General features: G+C 43.9%; 1 protein-coding gene across 1 annotated transcript in view; it reads right to left on the bottom strand.

Moving 5' to 3' along the window:
- The window catches only part of PLXND1 (plexin D1), a 201,455-nt gene that overhangs the window by 78,843 nt on the left and 104,556 nt on the right, over nucleotides 1-18,056 (bottom strand). The window contains exon 9 of the mRNA XM_072598409.1: nucleotides 10,039-10,146. Coding sequence (XP_072454510.1) covers nucleotides 10,039-10,146 — 108 coding nt within the window. The remainder of the gene's footprint in view (nucleotides 1-10,038; nucleotides 10,147-18,056) is intronic.

The following is an 18,056-nucleotide window of genomic DNA, read 5'->3' as shown; positions in this document are numbered from 1 at the left end:
GCTCAGCTCAGCTCAGCTCAGTCCACATCGATCTGTCCCCTTTTTTGAACAATTACAGTATTCTGATGGGATGGGGGGCAGTGTGAGCTCTTTGCCTGTCTCATGGACATTCTTTCTTCTATCCAGGCTCACCCACCCTTCAGCATTTATTGACAAGTTTGAAGATGAGTCACTTAGTAAATATCGATTGATTGAGTTAATTTAGAAAATAGAGGCTGAGGTCATCTAATGACTAGTCTCAGATTTGGGGCTCGATGTTGTGGATCCTCTTTAATTCTTTCCATGTCTATGGCAGAACCAAGTGGAAAAACTGGATTTTAAGCTGGAGAGACTGTACAGACATTTCTGGACAAAACAGTGGAAGGGACTACAGGCACACTGAGGAACCCAATCTTCAAGAATGAAAAGGTCATCTCTCTACCCCTTTCTCTCCTCACCTCCACCGGAATAGATTCCCTATCCTTACACATCAATAGCTGCTGAACTCCTTCCCTTCCTTCAAGGACCAATTCAGGTCCCCTTGAATTGCATTCAGGTCTTCCACTCACAAATACTGGCAAAAATAATCTCTTCCACCTCAGATTTCTCATAGCACTTGGCTGGGCTCACCTTCATTCCACCTTGCACCATGTTAATTTGCCCACATGTTGTATTCCACCCCCTCTCCTCTATTAGCCCCATTGTGGGCTGGGATAGTTTCACATTACATACTCATCTATGTATTTCTAGCCTGAGCCTAGGACCTTTCCATATAGTAGGTGTTTAATAAATGTTTATTGGATTGGCTCTGAGAGCCAAAGAAATCCAAGATGTGGATATTAGATTAAATTGGGGGAGGTGAGAGGGGCGGGGCAGTGGAAATGATTCCAATCCCACTGAAACAGTTTACAAAAAAATGCATGGGCCATGTTTTCTCTGCCCTTTAAGACTGTCCTCTTTGGGCTTCCAGGACACACTGCACTCCTCTTGGGCTCCTTTCTCCCATATAGGCACTATGTCCATTCCTAGCTTCTAACTAGGCCTTAGCCTCATCAGCTCCACATGAGAACTGTTGGGGTTTGCCTGGAGTTAAGAGGGGAAAGGCAGCATCCTGCAGTCGACAGAATCTAGTCTTGGACTTGGGGAGACCCAAGTTCACTTCTGACTTCTGACACCCAGGGTCTGTGTGAGCCTGGGCAATCCCTTGATATCTTAGTGCCCCAGGAAATTCTATAAAGCTGCAAGTGGTGGTAAGGCAGGTCCTTAACTGCACTGATAGACGGAGTTTCCGAACTGAAAAATTTCCTATGCCAATGGAATTACAAATCTGGCTCGTCACCCCCAAAAAAAATTAGGCAAAAAGGAAAAATGGAAGAATATGATCTGGAAGTAACAGGAGGAAAATAATGCACATGGAGAGATTGATATGTGTGTGCATATATATATGCTATATATGTATGTATATATAACATAACACAGGGGTATATAGTTTAGAGGTGTGATACACATTGTTGTTCTTTGGTCATTTTCAATTGTTTATGACTCTTTGTGACTCCATTTGGGATTTTCTTGGCAAGGAGACTGGAGTGGTTCACCATTTCCTTTTCCAGCTCATTTTACAGATGGGGAAACTGAGACAAACAGGATGAAGTGATTTGCCCAAGGGTCACACAGCTAGTACGTGTCTGAGGCCAAATTTGAACTTAGGCCTTCCTGATTCCAGTCAGGCCTGGTGCTCAATCCACAGTGCAAACTATTTGTCCTATGTGTGTATACATATATGTATAATATGTGTCATGTTATAGTTCTTCATTATATATAAAACACATGCTATACATATAGGTATCATTTCTATTTCATGTGTATATGCATAGGTATAATATATATGATATGTAATATATGTTAAAATATACATTATATATATTATACCTATATGCATATACATTGAAATTATAATATATGCAAGCATATGTTATCATATACGTACATCTATGAATCTATCCATGTTCTATCCAATCTACCCATAGTAGTCCATTTCCCCACTTTTCCCTTACGTGTGTATCTATGTGAACGTGTGCCTATATGTACATACAAATATGCATATACATGTGCACACACACAGCTCTGCCTGTCCAAATCTTCCCTGTCCTTTAAGGAGTAGCTCCTTCAAAAAGCCTTCCCTGATCACTCTAGCCTAGAGAAGTCACATCTCTCTTTTCGGAACACCCAAGGCTTACTCACTTAATCACTGGGCCCCAGAGAGTGAAGCCTAGCCACAGTCACAATTGACCTTTGTGTCTGAGTTTTTCTTGCCTTAGAATCCCAGGATGGCAGAACATGAGCACTGGGAGGGGACTTCTGAGATCATCTCATCTAACCCCTTCCCTTTATAGAGGAGGAAAAGCAGTCCTGGCCAAAGGAAGAGCTTTGCCCAAGCTCGCATTCTGAGTTAGCGGCAGTCAGAATTAGAACTTGGGCCAACAAGTCACATGCTCTTCTGTTAGCCTCCCATCTCAACCCACCTTCCCTTGCAATGACTTTGTAGACATGTGTGTATCTACGTGTATGTGTAAATACTGGTTTCCCCCAGTAGAATATAAGCTCCTTGAAGGCAGGGGTTAGTTATTTCACTTTTGTCTTTGACTCTCTCTTATCTCTTACAATATAGTTGGCACCTAGTAAATGCCTATTGACTTGCTGACTAATATCTGTAAGACTCAGGCAAGTCACTCGATTCTTTCAGCCTCAGTTTACTCATCTATAAAATGGGGATCATAACACTTACTTTTACAACTTCATAAGAGACACTGTGGAAAGCGCTTTGGAATCTGCTAGAACCATCCCTCCCACAGTGACTTGTATTGAACTAGAAATCTGTGTGTGTGTATACAAACGTATATGTACTTGTCGTCTTCCACAGCAGTGCATAATTCATTAGAGGTACAGCCTGTTTTCTTCTTTGTGCCTCTATCCCCAGGATCTAGTGTCATGTTTGGCTTATGGGAGATGCCCAATAAATCATTATGGATTGATTAATCAGCAAAGTATTGGATAAAAGTGAGCTGTTGATATTGTTGTAGTTAGAGGGAATACATGACGTCTGAACCTAAGTCTGACCTTGAGCCTTCTGGGCTAAGCCTTTGAAGCATTTCAGAAGACACTTGTGCACAGACTTTGCTATGCTGGGCCCCTAAGGGCTTCCTGTTTATTCCCCACTCCCATTCATTTCCCTACCAGCAGCCTTCCCCTCGGACCTGGGGGCCCCACAGAGGAAGCTCGAGAAGTTCCTTCCGCATCTTGCTGGTGACTGATAAACCAGGGGTTGGGTGGGAGGAGCTGATATCTCAAAAAACTCCACATCGGGGGAGAGACCTGCAATCTGATAGTGTCAGGAAATGTTGATTTTCTTTGCAGTTGCTTACATGCAGAGGTCTGGTATTGACATCATCTGCTGCTGGCTGGGTCCACCCTGGCCTGGCTACTTTCAGAGTTGCTGACCACCTCGTAAATGCCTACTGATTCACTGGTTAATATCTATATGACCTCAGGCAAGGTACTCGTTTCTCTCACTTAGTTTACTCATCTGTAAAAATAGGCATAACAACACTTCCCTTTAGGACCTCTTCATCCCATCCCAATCGCAATGGAAGGCTTGCTTTAAAAGAGCAAGTGGGGCTAAAACTGCTCTCCCCTCCCAAATCCATAGACTTGTGACCTTAGGGTTAGAAGGGACCTCAGAGGCCCTCTAGTACAACCCTTTTATTTCAAGATGAGGAAACTGAGGCCCAGGGAAACTTGCCCAAGGTGACATGAGTAGCACTCCAAATGAGTGACATTTGGATCCAGATATTCTGACTGTCTATAGCATTATTCCTTCTTTTGTCCCTTCCTCATCCTTAAGGTCTTGGCTCTGGCCAAAACAAATCACAGATCTGTGGGATAAGAGAAAGCAAAGAGGCTCAAAAGTACAAACTAGCCCAAAGCCTATTTTTGACTTGCTTGCTGTGGACAGTCTTAGAATCAGGTCAATCAGGCAGCTTCCTTCTTCACACAGATGTGAGATGTTGGGCTCCGCCCAGTAGTACAGCACCCTAGACTGAGAGTCTGAGGACTTGAATTCAAATTCTAACTCTGTTACTGACTACACTGGTATGGAAAAAAAAAAGATGGGTTTGAATGAAAAAATTGGGGAGGGGTATAGTGAACCACAAGCTCAAAATGAGTTAAAAGAGAGATATGACAGCTGAAAAGTTTAATTCTCTACTGCATCAATAGGCACGGAAGTCAAAATGAGGAAAGTAAATTCCCGCTATCCTCTGCCCTCACCAGACCACATCTGGAATCCTTTACTGAGCTCCAGGCAACCAACACATTTTAGGAAAGGTATTGACAAGTTGGAGGGGATCCAAGATGCTAAGAGAACTAGAAATGATGCCATCCATATAAGAGTGCATTTGTAATGTGGGTTTAGGTCCAACAACTCCCTCATGGAACAGAGGTGGAATAATTACCCTACTCTCTCTCTTTCTATTTGCTGCTGATTCCATGTTCCTTTCACTCCAAGATCTGAGACAATCAAGGGGTTTGTTTTTGTTGTTATTTAGTTGTTTTCAGTCACATAGGATTCTTTGTGACCTTTTTCGGGGATCTTCTTGGCAAAGATGCTGGAGTGATTTGCCATTTCCTTCTCTAGCAAAAAAAAGTTTTGCTATTTCCTCATTAATTCATAAAACTGAAAAACCCATAATTGATCAGCTAGCTCTCTGACTCACCTTTACTTTATTAAACGTTATTTATTTTTATAAATTAGAAACACCTTTCCCCAAAACCTTTTGGTTTCCTCACCATTCTCTCCAACTCTCTAATATTACCTTAACTTAAATAAACATAAAGGTTACTTGTCTATCCTATTTATTACTGGTGTCACCAACCAACCAATGGTTTAACCAGTTATGAAGACAGATTTATTTATAATATATCAGAGAAAATTACAACTGAAGACGTCTTTAATTATGACTACGACTGCTCACTTCTCAATTCTGGAAACATATTTCCACCTTTGATTTCTCTCAGAATACTAATTCAAATCTCTTCTCAAGAATCCTCTATATATTTCTTGGGAAGTTAAGGGTTAAGCTCAGTTTTCTCAAGAATTGTTCTTTCAATTCTTTTTCTTTGCCCTCTCTTGAGTCATCGTAGTTAACAGTCTCTCCAGAAAAACTGTTAAGATTCTCAGTCTCCTCACAGACTCCTTATAGAATCACAGTTAAAATGTAACTCCAAGATTTCATTCTAAGATATGGTAACGGAATCTATCTTCTCTTTGGGTAAGGATATTGAAGCTAGTGTTAAATATTAAAGGCCCTGGGGATGTTTAGCCTGAAGGAAGAGACAGGGATTTCATAGTTTTCATGAATCAGAATGAATGTCATGTAGAAAAGAAACCAGGTTTGTTCTGCTTGGTCCCGGGGAGAATAAGGCACAGTGGCCACAAGTTTTAAAGATGCAGAGTATGGCGTAAGGAAAAACTCCACAAAAATTAGAGCCATCCCAGTGTCATTGGTTGCCATGGGTATTAGTGAATTCCCCTTCACTAGAAGTCTTCAGACAAATGCCACCCATGAGGGATTTTCTTGTTAAAAGGATCTTTGTTTATCTCCACATTGGACTAGATGACAGAAGAATGCCTTATAAATTCTTAGGTCCTTGATTCTGTGATTTGGGTTCAGATCTTGGGTTTAAGGGTCAACCTGAAGTCTGGTTCAAGGTTGAGTCTGAATCTTACTTTAAGGTCAGAGTTAATCTTTGGTCAGTGTTGAGGTTAACTCCTGACAGGCTTGTTACTCCTTCTCCAGCTCATTTTACAGATAAGGAAACTGAGTGACTTGTGAAGGGTCATATAGCTGGAAAGAATTTGAACTCAGATCTTCCACTCTCTAGATCTGACATGTTCTATCCACTGTGCCACCCAGTTGCCACTAGTTTGTGGCTGGACTTGGAATCAATCACTGGACATGACCGAGATAAGTCTGAACTCAGTTTAGGGTTAATCTTTGGCCAAAGCTAGCGGACCAACCTGGCCAAGGTTAAGATGTCTACCAGTAGCTAAAATTAGGGTCAGTATTTGACGAAGACAAGGGTTCATTCTGCGACTGTGGAACAGAGCTGAACTAACTGGTTCATGTTGGGACTGTAATCAAGACTGGCATCATTTACAGAGCTCTTGCCACTAGAAACATCAGCTTCAGACAGCACTTAATAATTTGGTAGCACCTCACACAGTGATGGATGACCTAAACCTCGTTATAAGAAGAGAATGGCTTTCCCAGAGGCCCCATATAAAGACGTTGCTATCACTTCAATGCCCACAGCTAATCATTTATAGTGTTTTCTCACAGTCAGCCAAATAGCTCCATCACAAAACAGGGAGCCTGCGATCATGTGGACAATATGGCGGGCTTCCAAATCTGTGACTGGTACTGCTAACACATGAAAGAAAATGAGTGTGGTACTTTAGGGAACTGGCAGATAGGTGGTGCAGTGGATAGTGCTGGACCTGGAGCCAACAAGACTCATCTTCCTCAAATCCAGCCTCAGACAATTGCTAGCTGTGTGACCCTGGGCAAGTCACTTAAACTTGTTTGACTCAGTTTTTTCATCCGTAAAATGAGCTGGAGAAGGAAATGGTGAAACTCCAGTTTGTTTGCCAAGAAAACCCCAAATGGAGTCACAAAGAATCAGACATTACTGAAGAGTAACGACAACAAACTTTAGGGGTGCCATTGGTTAGACATCATTCATTCACTGTATGACCTCAGGTAAACCAGTTCACCTGATTTGTTACAGTGGGCAGGGCTGGATGTGAAATGAGCAAGGCTTGGATGAGAATCCTGCCTCTGACACTTACTAGCTATGGGTCCCTGGGAAAGTCACTTAAACTCAGCCTCAACTTGCCTCACCTGGAATATGGGGACAAAATCTGCAGCCTTGTTACAAAACACAGTTGTAAGGATGAAATAAGACCATTTACACCTTTAGACTGCTACAAAAAAAGACAGTCATCAATATTAACCTCATTCCGCTTTAGCATCTCCATCTGCAAATTGGGAATGATAATATCTTCCTGTAGAGGTTTTTCATGAGGATCAAATGAAATGGGGAAGAAGAAACAGTACTAACCTGCCCTGCTCTTGGAACAGTCCCTTCTCCTCCTGGAGGCTCAGGGTTCTCTTTCTAAATGATTGGGGACAGCAGGGAAGAAGGAAGGGTTTGCACACAATCCCTTGCTCCCTACCTCTCAGAAATGGCCATTTCTTTAGAGAATCACGTTGCCTGTCAGTAGAAACTGTCCAGCTGCTACAAATTTAGGGGATACCAGGAAGTAGATATAGCTTTGTACAATAAAAGTATGTATGATGCCACAGGAAAAAAGTGAATGGGATAAACTGCTTTTGTGCTTCAGGGAACTCAGGCCCACTTTATTAAGTGGGTAGGGAGTCTGAGAGGCGGTGTGTTACAGTGGTCAGAGGGGCTGGCTTTGTAGCCAAGACCTGGGTTTGAGTCTTGCTTTCAATATATATGAGCTATGTGACCACAAGTAAAGTCACTGAATCTTTCAGTGGCCCAGGCAACTGACTATAAAATATAGATGATTTTACGAAGAGTATTTCCACACCAGAGTTCTCCACATTGATGAAATCACCCTAGCCCTTTCCAGGTCTTGGAAGGTCTGAGAGGTAGAGCAAACCTTCCGACTTTTAATTTTCTACAAGTCTATGAAAGCATTTTGCAGTTTGGGAGAGGTTCTAGGATGTGGGGGCTCTTAGCTATAGAATGTTGCCACACCTTCAGAGAAATGACTGGAGCTACCTAGATGATGGTACAAGCTGCCATGGATGTCAGGGAAAAGTACACTGGAAAGACCCAGACTTGGATTGCTACTTCTGTTACTTATCATCTGTGTGACATGGCTCAAGTGGGACCTTCCTGCCTTGGTTTCTTCACCTGTAAAATGAGAGGTTGGGTAAACGATCTCTAAGGACCCTGCCAGACCTCCATTCTGTGATCCAGAACATATAATCTTGATACTAATAGATAACATTTCATTTGTATGAAGAGCATATCATAGGCGCTAAATTATGGTAAGGGGCTGCCAGATGGCGTTCCCCTAATGGAGTTTCAAGGAGGGGTAAATGAGATGCCTCATGCCTGGCACAGCTCCAAGACCTGTCAATGCCTCCTGTGCAGGATGTCCTGGACCCGCCCCACCAAGGCCTGGGCTCAAGTTATGCTGTCCCTTCCCCCCAGCGATAGCCTCCCAACTTCCACAAGTCGAACAGCAAGTACCTGCCTGCTGGGAGATCCCTGGCGCACTCCTGGGAGAGACGTCTCCCTTCAGAGTGTGACTGCTTTCCCCAGTCCCTGCTAGAAGCTCCCCTGGGCCCTCTGCTCCGTCTGTAGCGGGGACTAGATGGCCGCAAAGGAAAACATGCTGCCTATGAATGTTTTCAAACATGACGCCTCTTCCCTAGAGGGGGATACATCCCCTAGGGGCATGGTAGGACCTGGATCAGGGAGGGAGTATGGAATCATGGGACTCAGAAATAGAAAGATCAGCATTTCCAACCCTCTCACTTTACAAATGAAGAAATGGAAGCCTAGAGGAGAATGGGACTGATTTCAGGTCACACAGGTCCTAATGGGCACAGTCTAAATACAGGTTTCTTTCTACCACCAAACAAACAAACAAATAAACGAATGAATAAATAAAGACATCGAGCAAAGAGAAAGGTTAGTGCATTGGTTAATGGCAAACTTCAAGACAACTTCCTAATTTAAAAACAAAACATGCCCATTTTCAAATACTCTTTAGTGGTTCTGATGAGATGTTCTAAGTTGTTCTGGCTATTTTTTCCATCTATGCCTCTTAAGAAATAGAAGTAAACAGCTGAGGCCATTTTCTTCTGTACCTGCCTAACTTTCAAATCTCTCAGGTCTCTGCTTCTAAGACTGGTATAAGCTCCCCAAATGGTAACTCATCAAGGACCCTGAACCGTAGGAGGTGGCATGCGGGCTTCACTGCTGCCGTGCTAACCCTGGACACTGATTCAGAGAGAAAACCTGCAGGAGGGATGGAGGCAGTTTTAGGTTTAGAGCTGAAAAGAATCTTGGGGACCATCTAGTTTAATACTCTCATTTCAGAGAGGTAAACTGAGGCCCAGAGAGAGGAAGGGATTTATTCAAGGTCATAGAGATAGCCGAAGGCAAGACTGGGATCAGTGCCAAGGCTAAAAATCTTCTGATGCCAGTGCAATTCTGATGCCAACCCCTCCCAAAAATTAACCTGTGAGTGCCCTTCCACACTAATCAAGACAACTGGTGGGGTCTGGGGCTGGCCCCCTCACTACACCTTCTTTCTCCTCACTTTTCCTCATTTCTTCCAAGAGAAAGAAGGGAAAGTTCCCAGACAAACAGCCCCAGGCCCTATCAGCCACCAGCATCCCTTTGCTATGTCTCTCACCGTTCAAGGCTGCTCCTGATGGTCACCACTCTAATTTTACCTGGGAGTAGGTAGACTGAGTCACATGAGAATACTTGTTCCAGGGTGTGAGGCCTCTCTCAAGACGATAGTTAGGGTTCAATCAATGGGTGGAACCAGAGACTCAGTCTGTGTCCAGCGTCAAGGGTAAGTGGTCAGGGTTAGTGCTCAGTCTACAGAAATCAGGGGTTCAGTCTGTGACAGGGTCAGGGAGTGAGTCTGTGGCCAGCATCAAGGATGAGCCTGTGGTTAGGGTCAGGGGTCACTCTTTGGCTAGAACCAGGGGTAAAAGCTATGACTGGTGTTGGGGCTTGGTCAACAGCCAGCACCAAACACTCTGTCTAGTCATGAGGTCAAGGAGTCAGTTTTCCAGGGTCAGGGAGGCTCAGATGGCCTTACTCCTCTATGAAAAGGTCACAGAGACTTCCAGATCATTCCACCATCTCTGGGGCCTCTTCTCATAACCATGAACAGCAGTGGCCCTAAGAGCCTCAATCTCGACCCTCCATGGTGCCACTTACCTGGGAGAAGAAGATAGTGTTGGCCAGTGAGACATGGATGTTCTGCAGGCCCCCTGTGGGCACTGGGGCTAGTGGTGTAGGCAGAATTCGAGGGCAGTCCTGGATGTCCTGAAAGAGAAAAGGAGGGCCATGAAGGTCTTTCTTGGGCTTGGAAGAAGATGGCTCTGGGGGTGAGCCAAAGCGAACAGAGGCAGAGAACAGAACAGTTGAGGGAGTTCATTTAGACCCCAAGCCTACAAGCCTACAGCCTGTGCTAAGCTGTGCCAAAGGAAAGAGTGGAGAGACAAATAACATAATTCCCTGCCCTCAGGGAATTTACATTTCCACACCCACAAAACAACTAAAATATAAGAAAGTACACAAATAAACCTCAATTTCAATACTTATTAAACACCTACTATGTGTCAGTCGATAGATACTGAGGGTATAAAGATAAAAAAGTAAACAACCTCTCTTCTCAAGGACTCCATATGATGCTGGGTGAAAAAGCTAAGATCCTTACAAAGTAGCCTTGGAAAAACTCTAAGCCAATCTGAGGAAGGAGAGACCAGTTAGAGGGAATCAAGGAAGGGTTTGTGTAAGCCAGGTGCTGGAGCCTTGAGGGCAGATAAGGACTATGAGATCTGGAAATGAGGAGAGAATGCACTCCAAGGGTGGGGGATGACACCTGGGCAAATGTGCAAAAGTGGGAGATGACACCCCAAATTCAAGAAGCACTAAGCAGTTCAGTTTGGCTAGAAAATAGTCCATGCAAAGGGAATAAATAATGTACAATCAGACGGGAGAAATAGATTAGAGTATTTGTTAAAAGCTTAGAGCCAAACTGGATTACCAAACTGCCTCTAACACATGGTGGTTGTATGACCCTGAATAAGTCACTCAACTTTTCTAGGCCTTTATTTCCTTGTCTATAAAGTGAAGGGGCTGGACACAGTAGAAGGAGCCTCCCAACTCTAAGTCTAACCTCCTATGGGTGGTACAAGGGGAAAGATAGGAGAGGGGTCCTGGGACAGAAAAGACAGAATGTAGCATCAGATTAGCAATGTGGAACACGGGAGAAGGCAGAGTTAAAGATGACTCCAAGATTGCGAACCTGCATATGTAGAAGGGAGGATGGAGGCACCTTTGTTAGGAGGAGGGAAGTCTTGGGGAGGGGTGATTTGGTGAAGGGAAAGATATGAGTTCAATCTTACACATGTTGAGTTTGAAGTAACAGCTGAACACCCAGATGGAGATGTTCAGCATATAGTGAAGATGTTGGGCTGGAGTTCAAGGGGAAAACATGTCTGAATGAACGTGGCAACTGGACCCATGGAAATGTAGAGAAGGCAGAGAAGTTGGCTGAAAACAGTGCCATGGGGGATATCCACCCATCAGTGTGTGTTCTGGGAAATGGATAACATTTCAGCAATGGAAACTGAGTCACAAACATCCACCTCTAGATATCCACTGGTACTTCAACCCATCAAAAATTCAATTCAGCACTTTCCAACCTTTGCATTTCTGTTAATGACACACCATTTTACCCATCACCTCAGATTCAAAATCTCCCAGTCAGCCCCCTCTCCTTGGCTCTCTGTATCCAGTGACTTGCCAGGTCCCACCAGTTCTTCCTTTAATCTAACTCTTCTTTTCCAAGCCTACTGTCATCAGCCTAATTCAGGCTCCATGACCTTAAAATTGGATCATGACATTATCTTCCTTTCTTTCTTCCAACCCATTCTATACACCACTGCCAGAATTAATGTTCCTAAAACACCAAACTCATTATGCCACACCCCTGCTCAAATGCCTTCAATGGCTTCCTAATGGATAAATGTCAGACTCATTAGTCTGGCATTTAAGGTCTTCTGCAATCTGGTCTAAAACCATCTTTCTAGACTCATCTCCTGCCACCTGTTTCTTAAATGCCCTCCATGATCTACTTGCCTTATTCAAATCCTATCCATCCTTTCAGGTCCACCTCAAGTCCATCCTCACAGAATCAATGAATCTCAGAGTTGGGAAGGACATGAGAAAGCATCGAGTCCAACCCACCCCTGAACAGCAGCCCCTTCTACAACACCCCTGACAAGGAATGAGGCAGCATCTACCCAAAGAACTCCACTGATAGTGGAGTCACTACTCTTCCATTTCAGATCGGTTCTCATTGATTTTCTTCTAACCAGCTGAAATCATCTTTTCGGCAATGTTTTACCCATTGCTTCTGACTCCAGGGACCAAGCAAAATCCCTTTTTATTATGCCAGCCCTTCAGCTACTCAAAGACAGTCACTTGGCCATTCCTAAACGCTGGGCATGAAGAAGGGGAACTTGCAATAAGCCTGGACTGGAGTCAAGTTGTGGGGGACTTTAAATGCTAAGCTGAGGAGTCTGTGTTTTATCCAAAAGACAATTGGGAGCCATGGGAGAGCTTTGAACAGACGAGTGCAATAGTCAGAATTGTGTTTCAGGAAGATCATTTTGGCAACTATGAGAAGACTGGATTTGAGAAGGGAGACAATGGAAACTGAAAATCTAACTAGGAAGTTTTGCAACAACCTCTCCAGGTGAGAGGTGAAGGAGGTCTAAAGCAGGCTTTGCAAGTGAAGATAAGGGACTGGGGCTGCAGAATCCAGAGTCCCCACTTTTACCCTGTTTTGGGTAGCAGTCCCTAAACTTTTCTGGGTATCAATTTCCTCCTCTGTAAAATAGTACTAAGAACACTTGTCCTGCCTTCCTGAACAGAGAAATTGATGAAGGTGATCTGACTTTGGAAAGTGGAAATACAGGCACCAAAGTGAAATATAATCAGAGATGCAGGAAATATGGAGGACAGCCAGTGCATTATGGGAAGACACCCCTCCCCCCAATCCCTCATGGAGGTCCAGATTGTTCTATCCTAGCCAGGACTGGTCTTGGCTCATCTCTGCTCCAGCCACCTTCTGCATGGGCTGGGTCTGCAGGGAGTCCCTCCAGTTTCCTTAATTGAAAATCCATGGGTAATTTCAGGAAAATTTAATCCATATGTTACACTTAAATTGTCAGATGTTATATTTCAATCCAGGAACTCTGGAAATGACTTTCAAACGATTCTTATTTTCCCCCCACTTTTTCTACTTGGAAGCTAAAGATTTAATTTAGCCAAAGGAGCCCAAAGAAGCCTGAAGTGAGGAAACCCCCAATGCCACAAGTTTGGAGTTGTTCCCATGTCACAAGAAACCCAAGTGGCCTCCTTCATTCATTAATTCAACAAATATTTATTGAACAATAATGATGTACAAGATTAAAAACAACAACAAAAAAGAGACAGTCCTTGTTCTCAATGAAGATGGCTCACATTTCTGTAGGACTTTAAAGTTTACACAGTGATTTACTCAGCGTATTATTATACTCGATCAGGAAATTGGGCTCCAAGCGAGGCCAAGTGATTGGCCAAGGGTCACACAGCTCATAAATGTGGAGGCTGCGAATCACATTCAGGTCCTTTGATGCTCAGACCATTGACTGATCTTTCCGGTGTATCATGCTGACTCTTAAGGACTAGATGATTTCATTACATCAGTAGGTTGGCTTTCTGAATTTAATGTAGGAATTGTCTAAATTTTAGCCATCTTTCATCTCCCAGGTCAGAAGCTATCTTCTCCAGAAAGCCAACTCTGACCACTCAAGGCCAAGCTCTGTATTTCTCTAGCAGAGACTGCCTGGCCTTATAACTTTAATGGTACCTGTTTGATCTCTCCAACAAGACTGTGGACTCCCACTAGACTGTGACTTCTTTGAGAACAATGAACGCCTTTTGCCTTCCTTGGTACCCTCAACATTTGGCACAGTCCCTGGCTCACAAGTACTTAATAATGTATTTACTGACTGACCAGAAGGCAGGAATTGCATCTGGCATAGGGGCCAACAGAGTCCCCAGCTCCCTGTTGGACATTTTGAATATCACATGTCAACGAGATGTATCTGTATCATCCTCAACACCAAAATTTTATAGCACTTACTATGTGCTAAGTATCTTACAATTTTTATCTCATTTGATCCTCTCAACTACTTTGGGAGATAGATGCTGTTATTATCCCCAGATGAGGAAACTGAGGCAAATTAAGTGATTTGCCCAGGGTCACATAGCTAGTAAGTGTCTAAGGCTAGATTTGAACTCAGGTCTTCCTGATTCCAGGTCCAGAGGTCTATGTACTATGGCACCCTTTAGCCACCCCAAGCTCCCAAATGACCCCCTTTACATACTTCCCTCTTTCTGTAGTGTGGAGACACCAACTTTCCACTCATCCAGGCTCACAACCCCAGTGCCATCCTTCACTGATCACCTTACTCATCACACAGATCCAATCAGCTGCCCAGTCTTGTTTCTGTAGCCTTCAAACTCCCCTTCTCTCCATTCATGTGACCAGTACCCTAGTTTAGGCCCTCAGCACCTCCTTCACCTGGACTACTGAAATAATATGCTAATATTTCCTCCTGCCTCACGTTCCTTCCTATTTCAATCAATCCTCCAGATAGCTACTGAAGATCTGACCATGTAGGGGAACGTTGAGATAGCTCAGTGGATAGAGTGCTGGGTCTGGAGTCAGGAAGACCTGAGTTCAAATCTGATCTCAGATACTTACTAGTAGTTGGGTGAGCCTGGGCAAGTCACTTTACCCTGTTTGCCTCAGTTCCCTCATTTGTAAAATGAGCTGAAGAAGGAAATGGCAAACTACTCCAGTATCTTTGCCAAGAAAACCCCAAATGGGTCATGAAGAGTTGGACACAACCAAAATGAACAACATGTTGTTACTCCCTTACTCCATAAACTCCAGTGGTTCCCTATTGCCTCTAAGACCAATTATAAACTCTTCCATTTGACATTTAAAGCCTTTTACAGTCTGATCTCTACATATCCTTCCAGTCTGTGACATATTACTGTCTTCCATCCACTCTATGGACCCTCTATACTGGTCTATTTACTGTTCCTTACATAAGTCATTCCATCTCTCAATTCCACCCTGCCCTGGCTCTCACTCCTCACTTCAGCCTCTTTGGAATCCTTAGTTTCCTCCAAGACCCAGATCAAAGATCACCTTCTTGGTCCCTCCCTGTTTCCCCATCTCCTAGTCCATTCCTTAAGATTACCTTGTATTTGCTGTTTTGCATATATCTCTATATTACAAGAAATCTAATAGATTATAAACTTCTTGAGAGCAGAGACTTTCAATTTTTTATTTGTATCTAGTGCCTAGCACAGAGCCTGGCACATAGTAAGAGCTTAATCAAAGCTTGTCGGTTGAAAAGTGAAAAGGGAGGTGTGAAATCCCCAACAAAGGGGCAAAGCACTATGCCCAGGCTAGCTCCTGAACCTGGAGCTGACTGGAGCCCAGCCCTTCTCTACAAGCAGGAAAAAGGCTGTTGTGAGAAAAACTTTCTGTAAACTGTAAAAAGCTATAAAATATAAGTTGTGATTATTACCAGTAGCTCTCAAAGCCTTTCTTGGGAGATTTCCAAACTCCACCCCACCTCTGGTTTGCCAGGTCCCCAGCAAGGCAAGGAGCAGCTAGCAACACCCTTCTCTTCCAGCAGAAGGGATATTAGCTATGGAGTCAGAAAGGATCTGGCCTCCAATCTGACACCAACTAGCTATGTATGGGCAAATTCTCTGAGCCTCAGGCTCCTTATCTGTAAGATAAGAATAAAAAGATCTCAGAGCTTTGTTGTGAGGAGTGAATGAGGTAATATGTGCACAATACTTTGTGAACCTGGAAGTGAATAATGAAATGTTAAAAACACGAGACTTGAGAATCAGGAAGATCTCAGTTCAAATCTTGCTTCAGACACTTGCTAGCTTGTGACCCTCTCAGTTGTCTCACCTATAAAGCAACAATAGCCCCTCATGGGATTGTTGTTAGGATCAAATGAGATAACATATGGAAAGTGAGATAATAATTGTAATGGTAATAAAAATAATTGCACTTAATACAGTGCTTGGCACATAGTAACACTATATAAATGTTGGCTATTATTATAATTGGTATTATTTTAGCAAAGCATTAGATTAAACCTCTTAAGTTATTCTTTCGAAAAAGATGGAACTACATGGACTTAGTCTATATAATTAGGTGAATTTGGAATTGGTGGAATTGGACCCAAAGAATAGCCAAGAATAGTTCAAAGTCAACTTGGAAGGAGGATTCCAGGGACGCAAGGGCCACATGCTTGAGTCTGGGCATCTAATTAACCTTTTTGTCAATGACTTGGACCACGCCAGAAAAGCCCCTTTGTGTTGAAATAATATCTTGTTGTGGTTCCCCTTTTCCCCTCTTAGTACAGTAAATGTGTAAGTAGTCTGTATAAAGCAGAAGGAATACAAAGTAAGGTGAGTATAGAAGCTATTTTGCAAAATTGCCTCAGAAATGAACTGAGATCACATCCTGAGACTATGCAAGATCAGGGGAAACCAGCCAGGTTCCAGTATAACAGTCCCTCAGTCCCACTAACAGTCCTCAGTCTGTAAGCTACAGATAAGCTCCGACATGCACAGTAAGACTGGTAAAATGTTATCTAAATTAAGGAAACTTAAGGTGGCACTGATAACTTTGAGATGACGTGAATGTATTAATTAACTAAACCTAAGGTGGCCTAGATAAACATTAATCTATCTGCTACCACCAAAACCCTGTAAAAATGAGACCCCGAACTCCTGGCTCCCCATCCCCTCCCCAGCACCCCTCCATCCACCGTGGTCTGCTGGCATGCTCCGAACTCTGATCTGAAGTCACTGAAGTGACTCTCTGTGCCCTCTCCCTCTCCTTTCTCCCTCCACCAGCCTCTGACCAAGGATTCCACTGTTTGTAGCTGGGGAGTGTGTACTCTCATGCTAATATGGGGAAGCCCCGGGGCAGCAGGGGGTGGGGGGGACCAGCTTGTCTTCTGATGCTATTATGATCCCTCTCAGGTGTGTGTACAGGGGAGGGCCGTTGCACAGAAGTATTTATATGGGACAAGGCTTTTTAGCCTTTAGACAAGGCACACCTGTGTCTGTGTGGTCCCTTAACCCAAGGGGATCTGCCTCTGTGTCACTGAGCTTTGAAGTTGAAGCAGCTGGGGGAGTGAGAGACATCTCCTCCCACCTTACACACACAGGTCAGGGATGAACATAAGGCATCCCCCATAAGGGCAAAGCTGCTTGTTTTAGGGTAGTACTGAGGGGATAACCATAGAGTGGGCAGAAAAGGTGCAAATGCAAAAGCCACGTCTACAGGTGCTACAGGTATTCTTGGGGGGAGTGGTAACCACCAGTAAAAAAATCCACCTTTCTCTTAGTGTGTCTCAAGGGGAGCAACAGAGTTCTCTGGACACTCTCTTAGGCAACTGATGTAACCAACAGCCAATGTCTTATCATCTAGGCAGAGGCATGGAAGGTGGGCCCACCCCAAGCAGAAGTGCCAGGCCAGGCCATTGGTCAGGCCCAGCGCCCAAGTTACCCCCAAAGTTACTGCCCCCCTAATCAGTGATCTGCCCCTGTCTGGGCTCTCCTTGGGAAATTAGGCAAAGGAGCCTGTGTCCACAATAGGAAGTCACTGCTCTCCTTGACAGATGCCACCACATAAAGGAGATGTGCTGGCATCTCTTAGCCACTCACTGCCTGTCACCATGACAGAGGAGAGAGAAGATTGAGAGAGTCTGTCAACAGGTAGGCTGAATCTCCATCTTAGCTCCTCCTCCCCCTGCAAGGCAGACAGAGATGGAAAAGAAACAAAGCAATCGAAATCCAGCCCTCAGGCCTTGGGCCAAGCTTTCACCATCACCACCAGAAGGACAGTCAGGAAAGGGGCTGTAAGGAGGAGGGTGGATGAAGGATTGGAGCTGCGTGAGTCATACCCCTGACTACGCTTGCGATACAAACTGTACTTCAGGATGTAGGACAAAAGTCAGAGGGAAAAGCAGTAGCGTGGATGGATATGGTACATCTTACTGACAACAGCCTGATCCTGACTGCTGAGAAAATTAAAACAGTATCTATATGTAAGAACCACCTAAAGAACC

This window comes from Notamacropus eugenii, chromosome 3, assembly GCF_028372415.1.
Source record: "Notamacropus eugenii isolate mMacEug1 chromosome 3, mMacEug1.pri_v2, whole genome shotgun sequence".
NCBI lineage: Eukaryota > Metazoa > Chordata > Mammalia > Diprotodontia > Macropodidae > Notamacropus > Notamacropus eugenii.
This window is presented reverse-complemented; position numbering and strand designations above follow the sequence as displayed.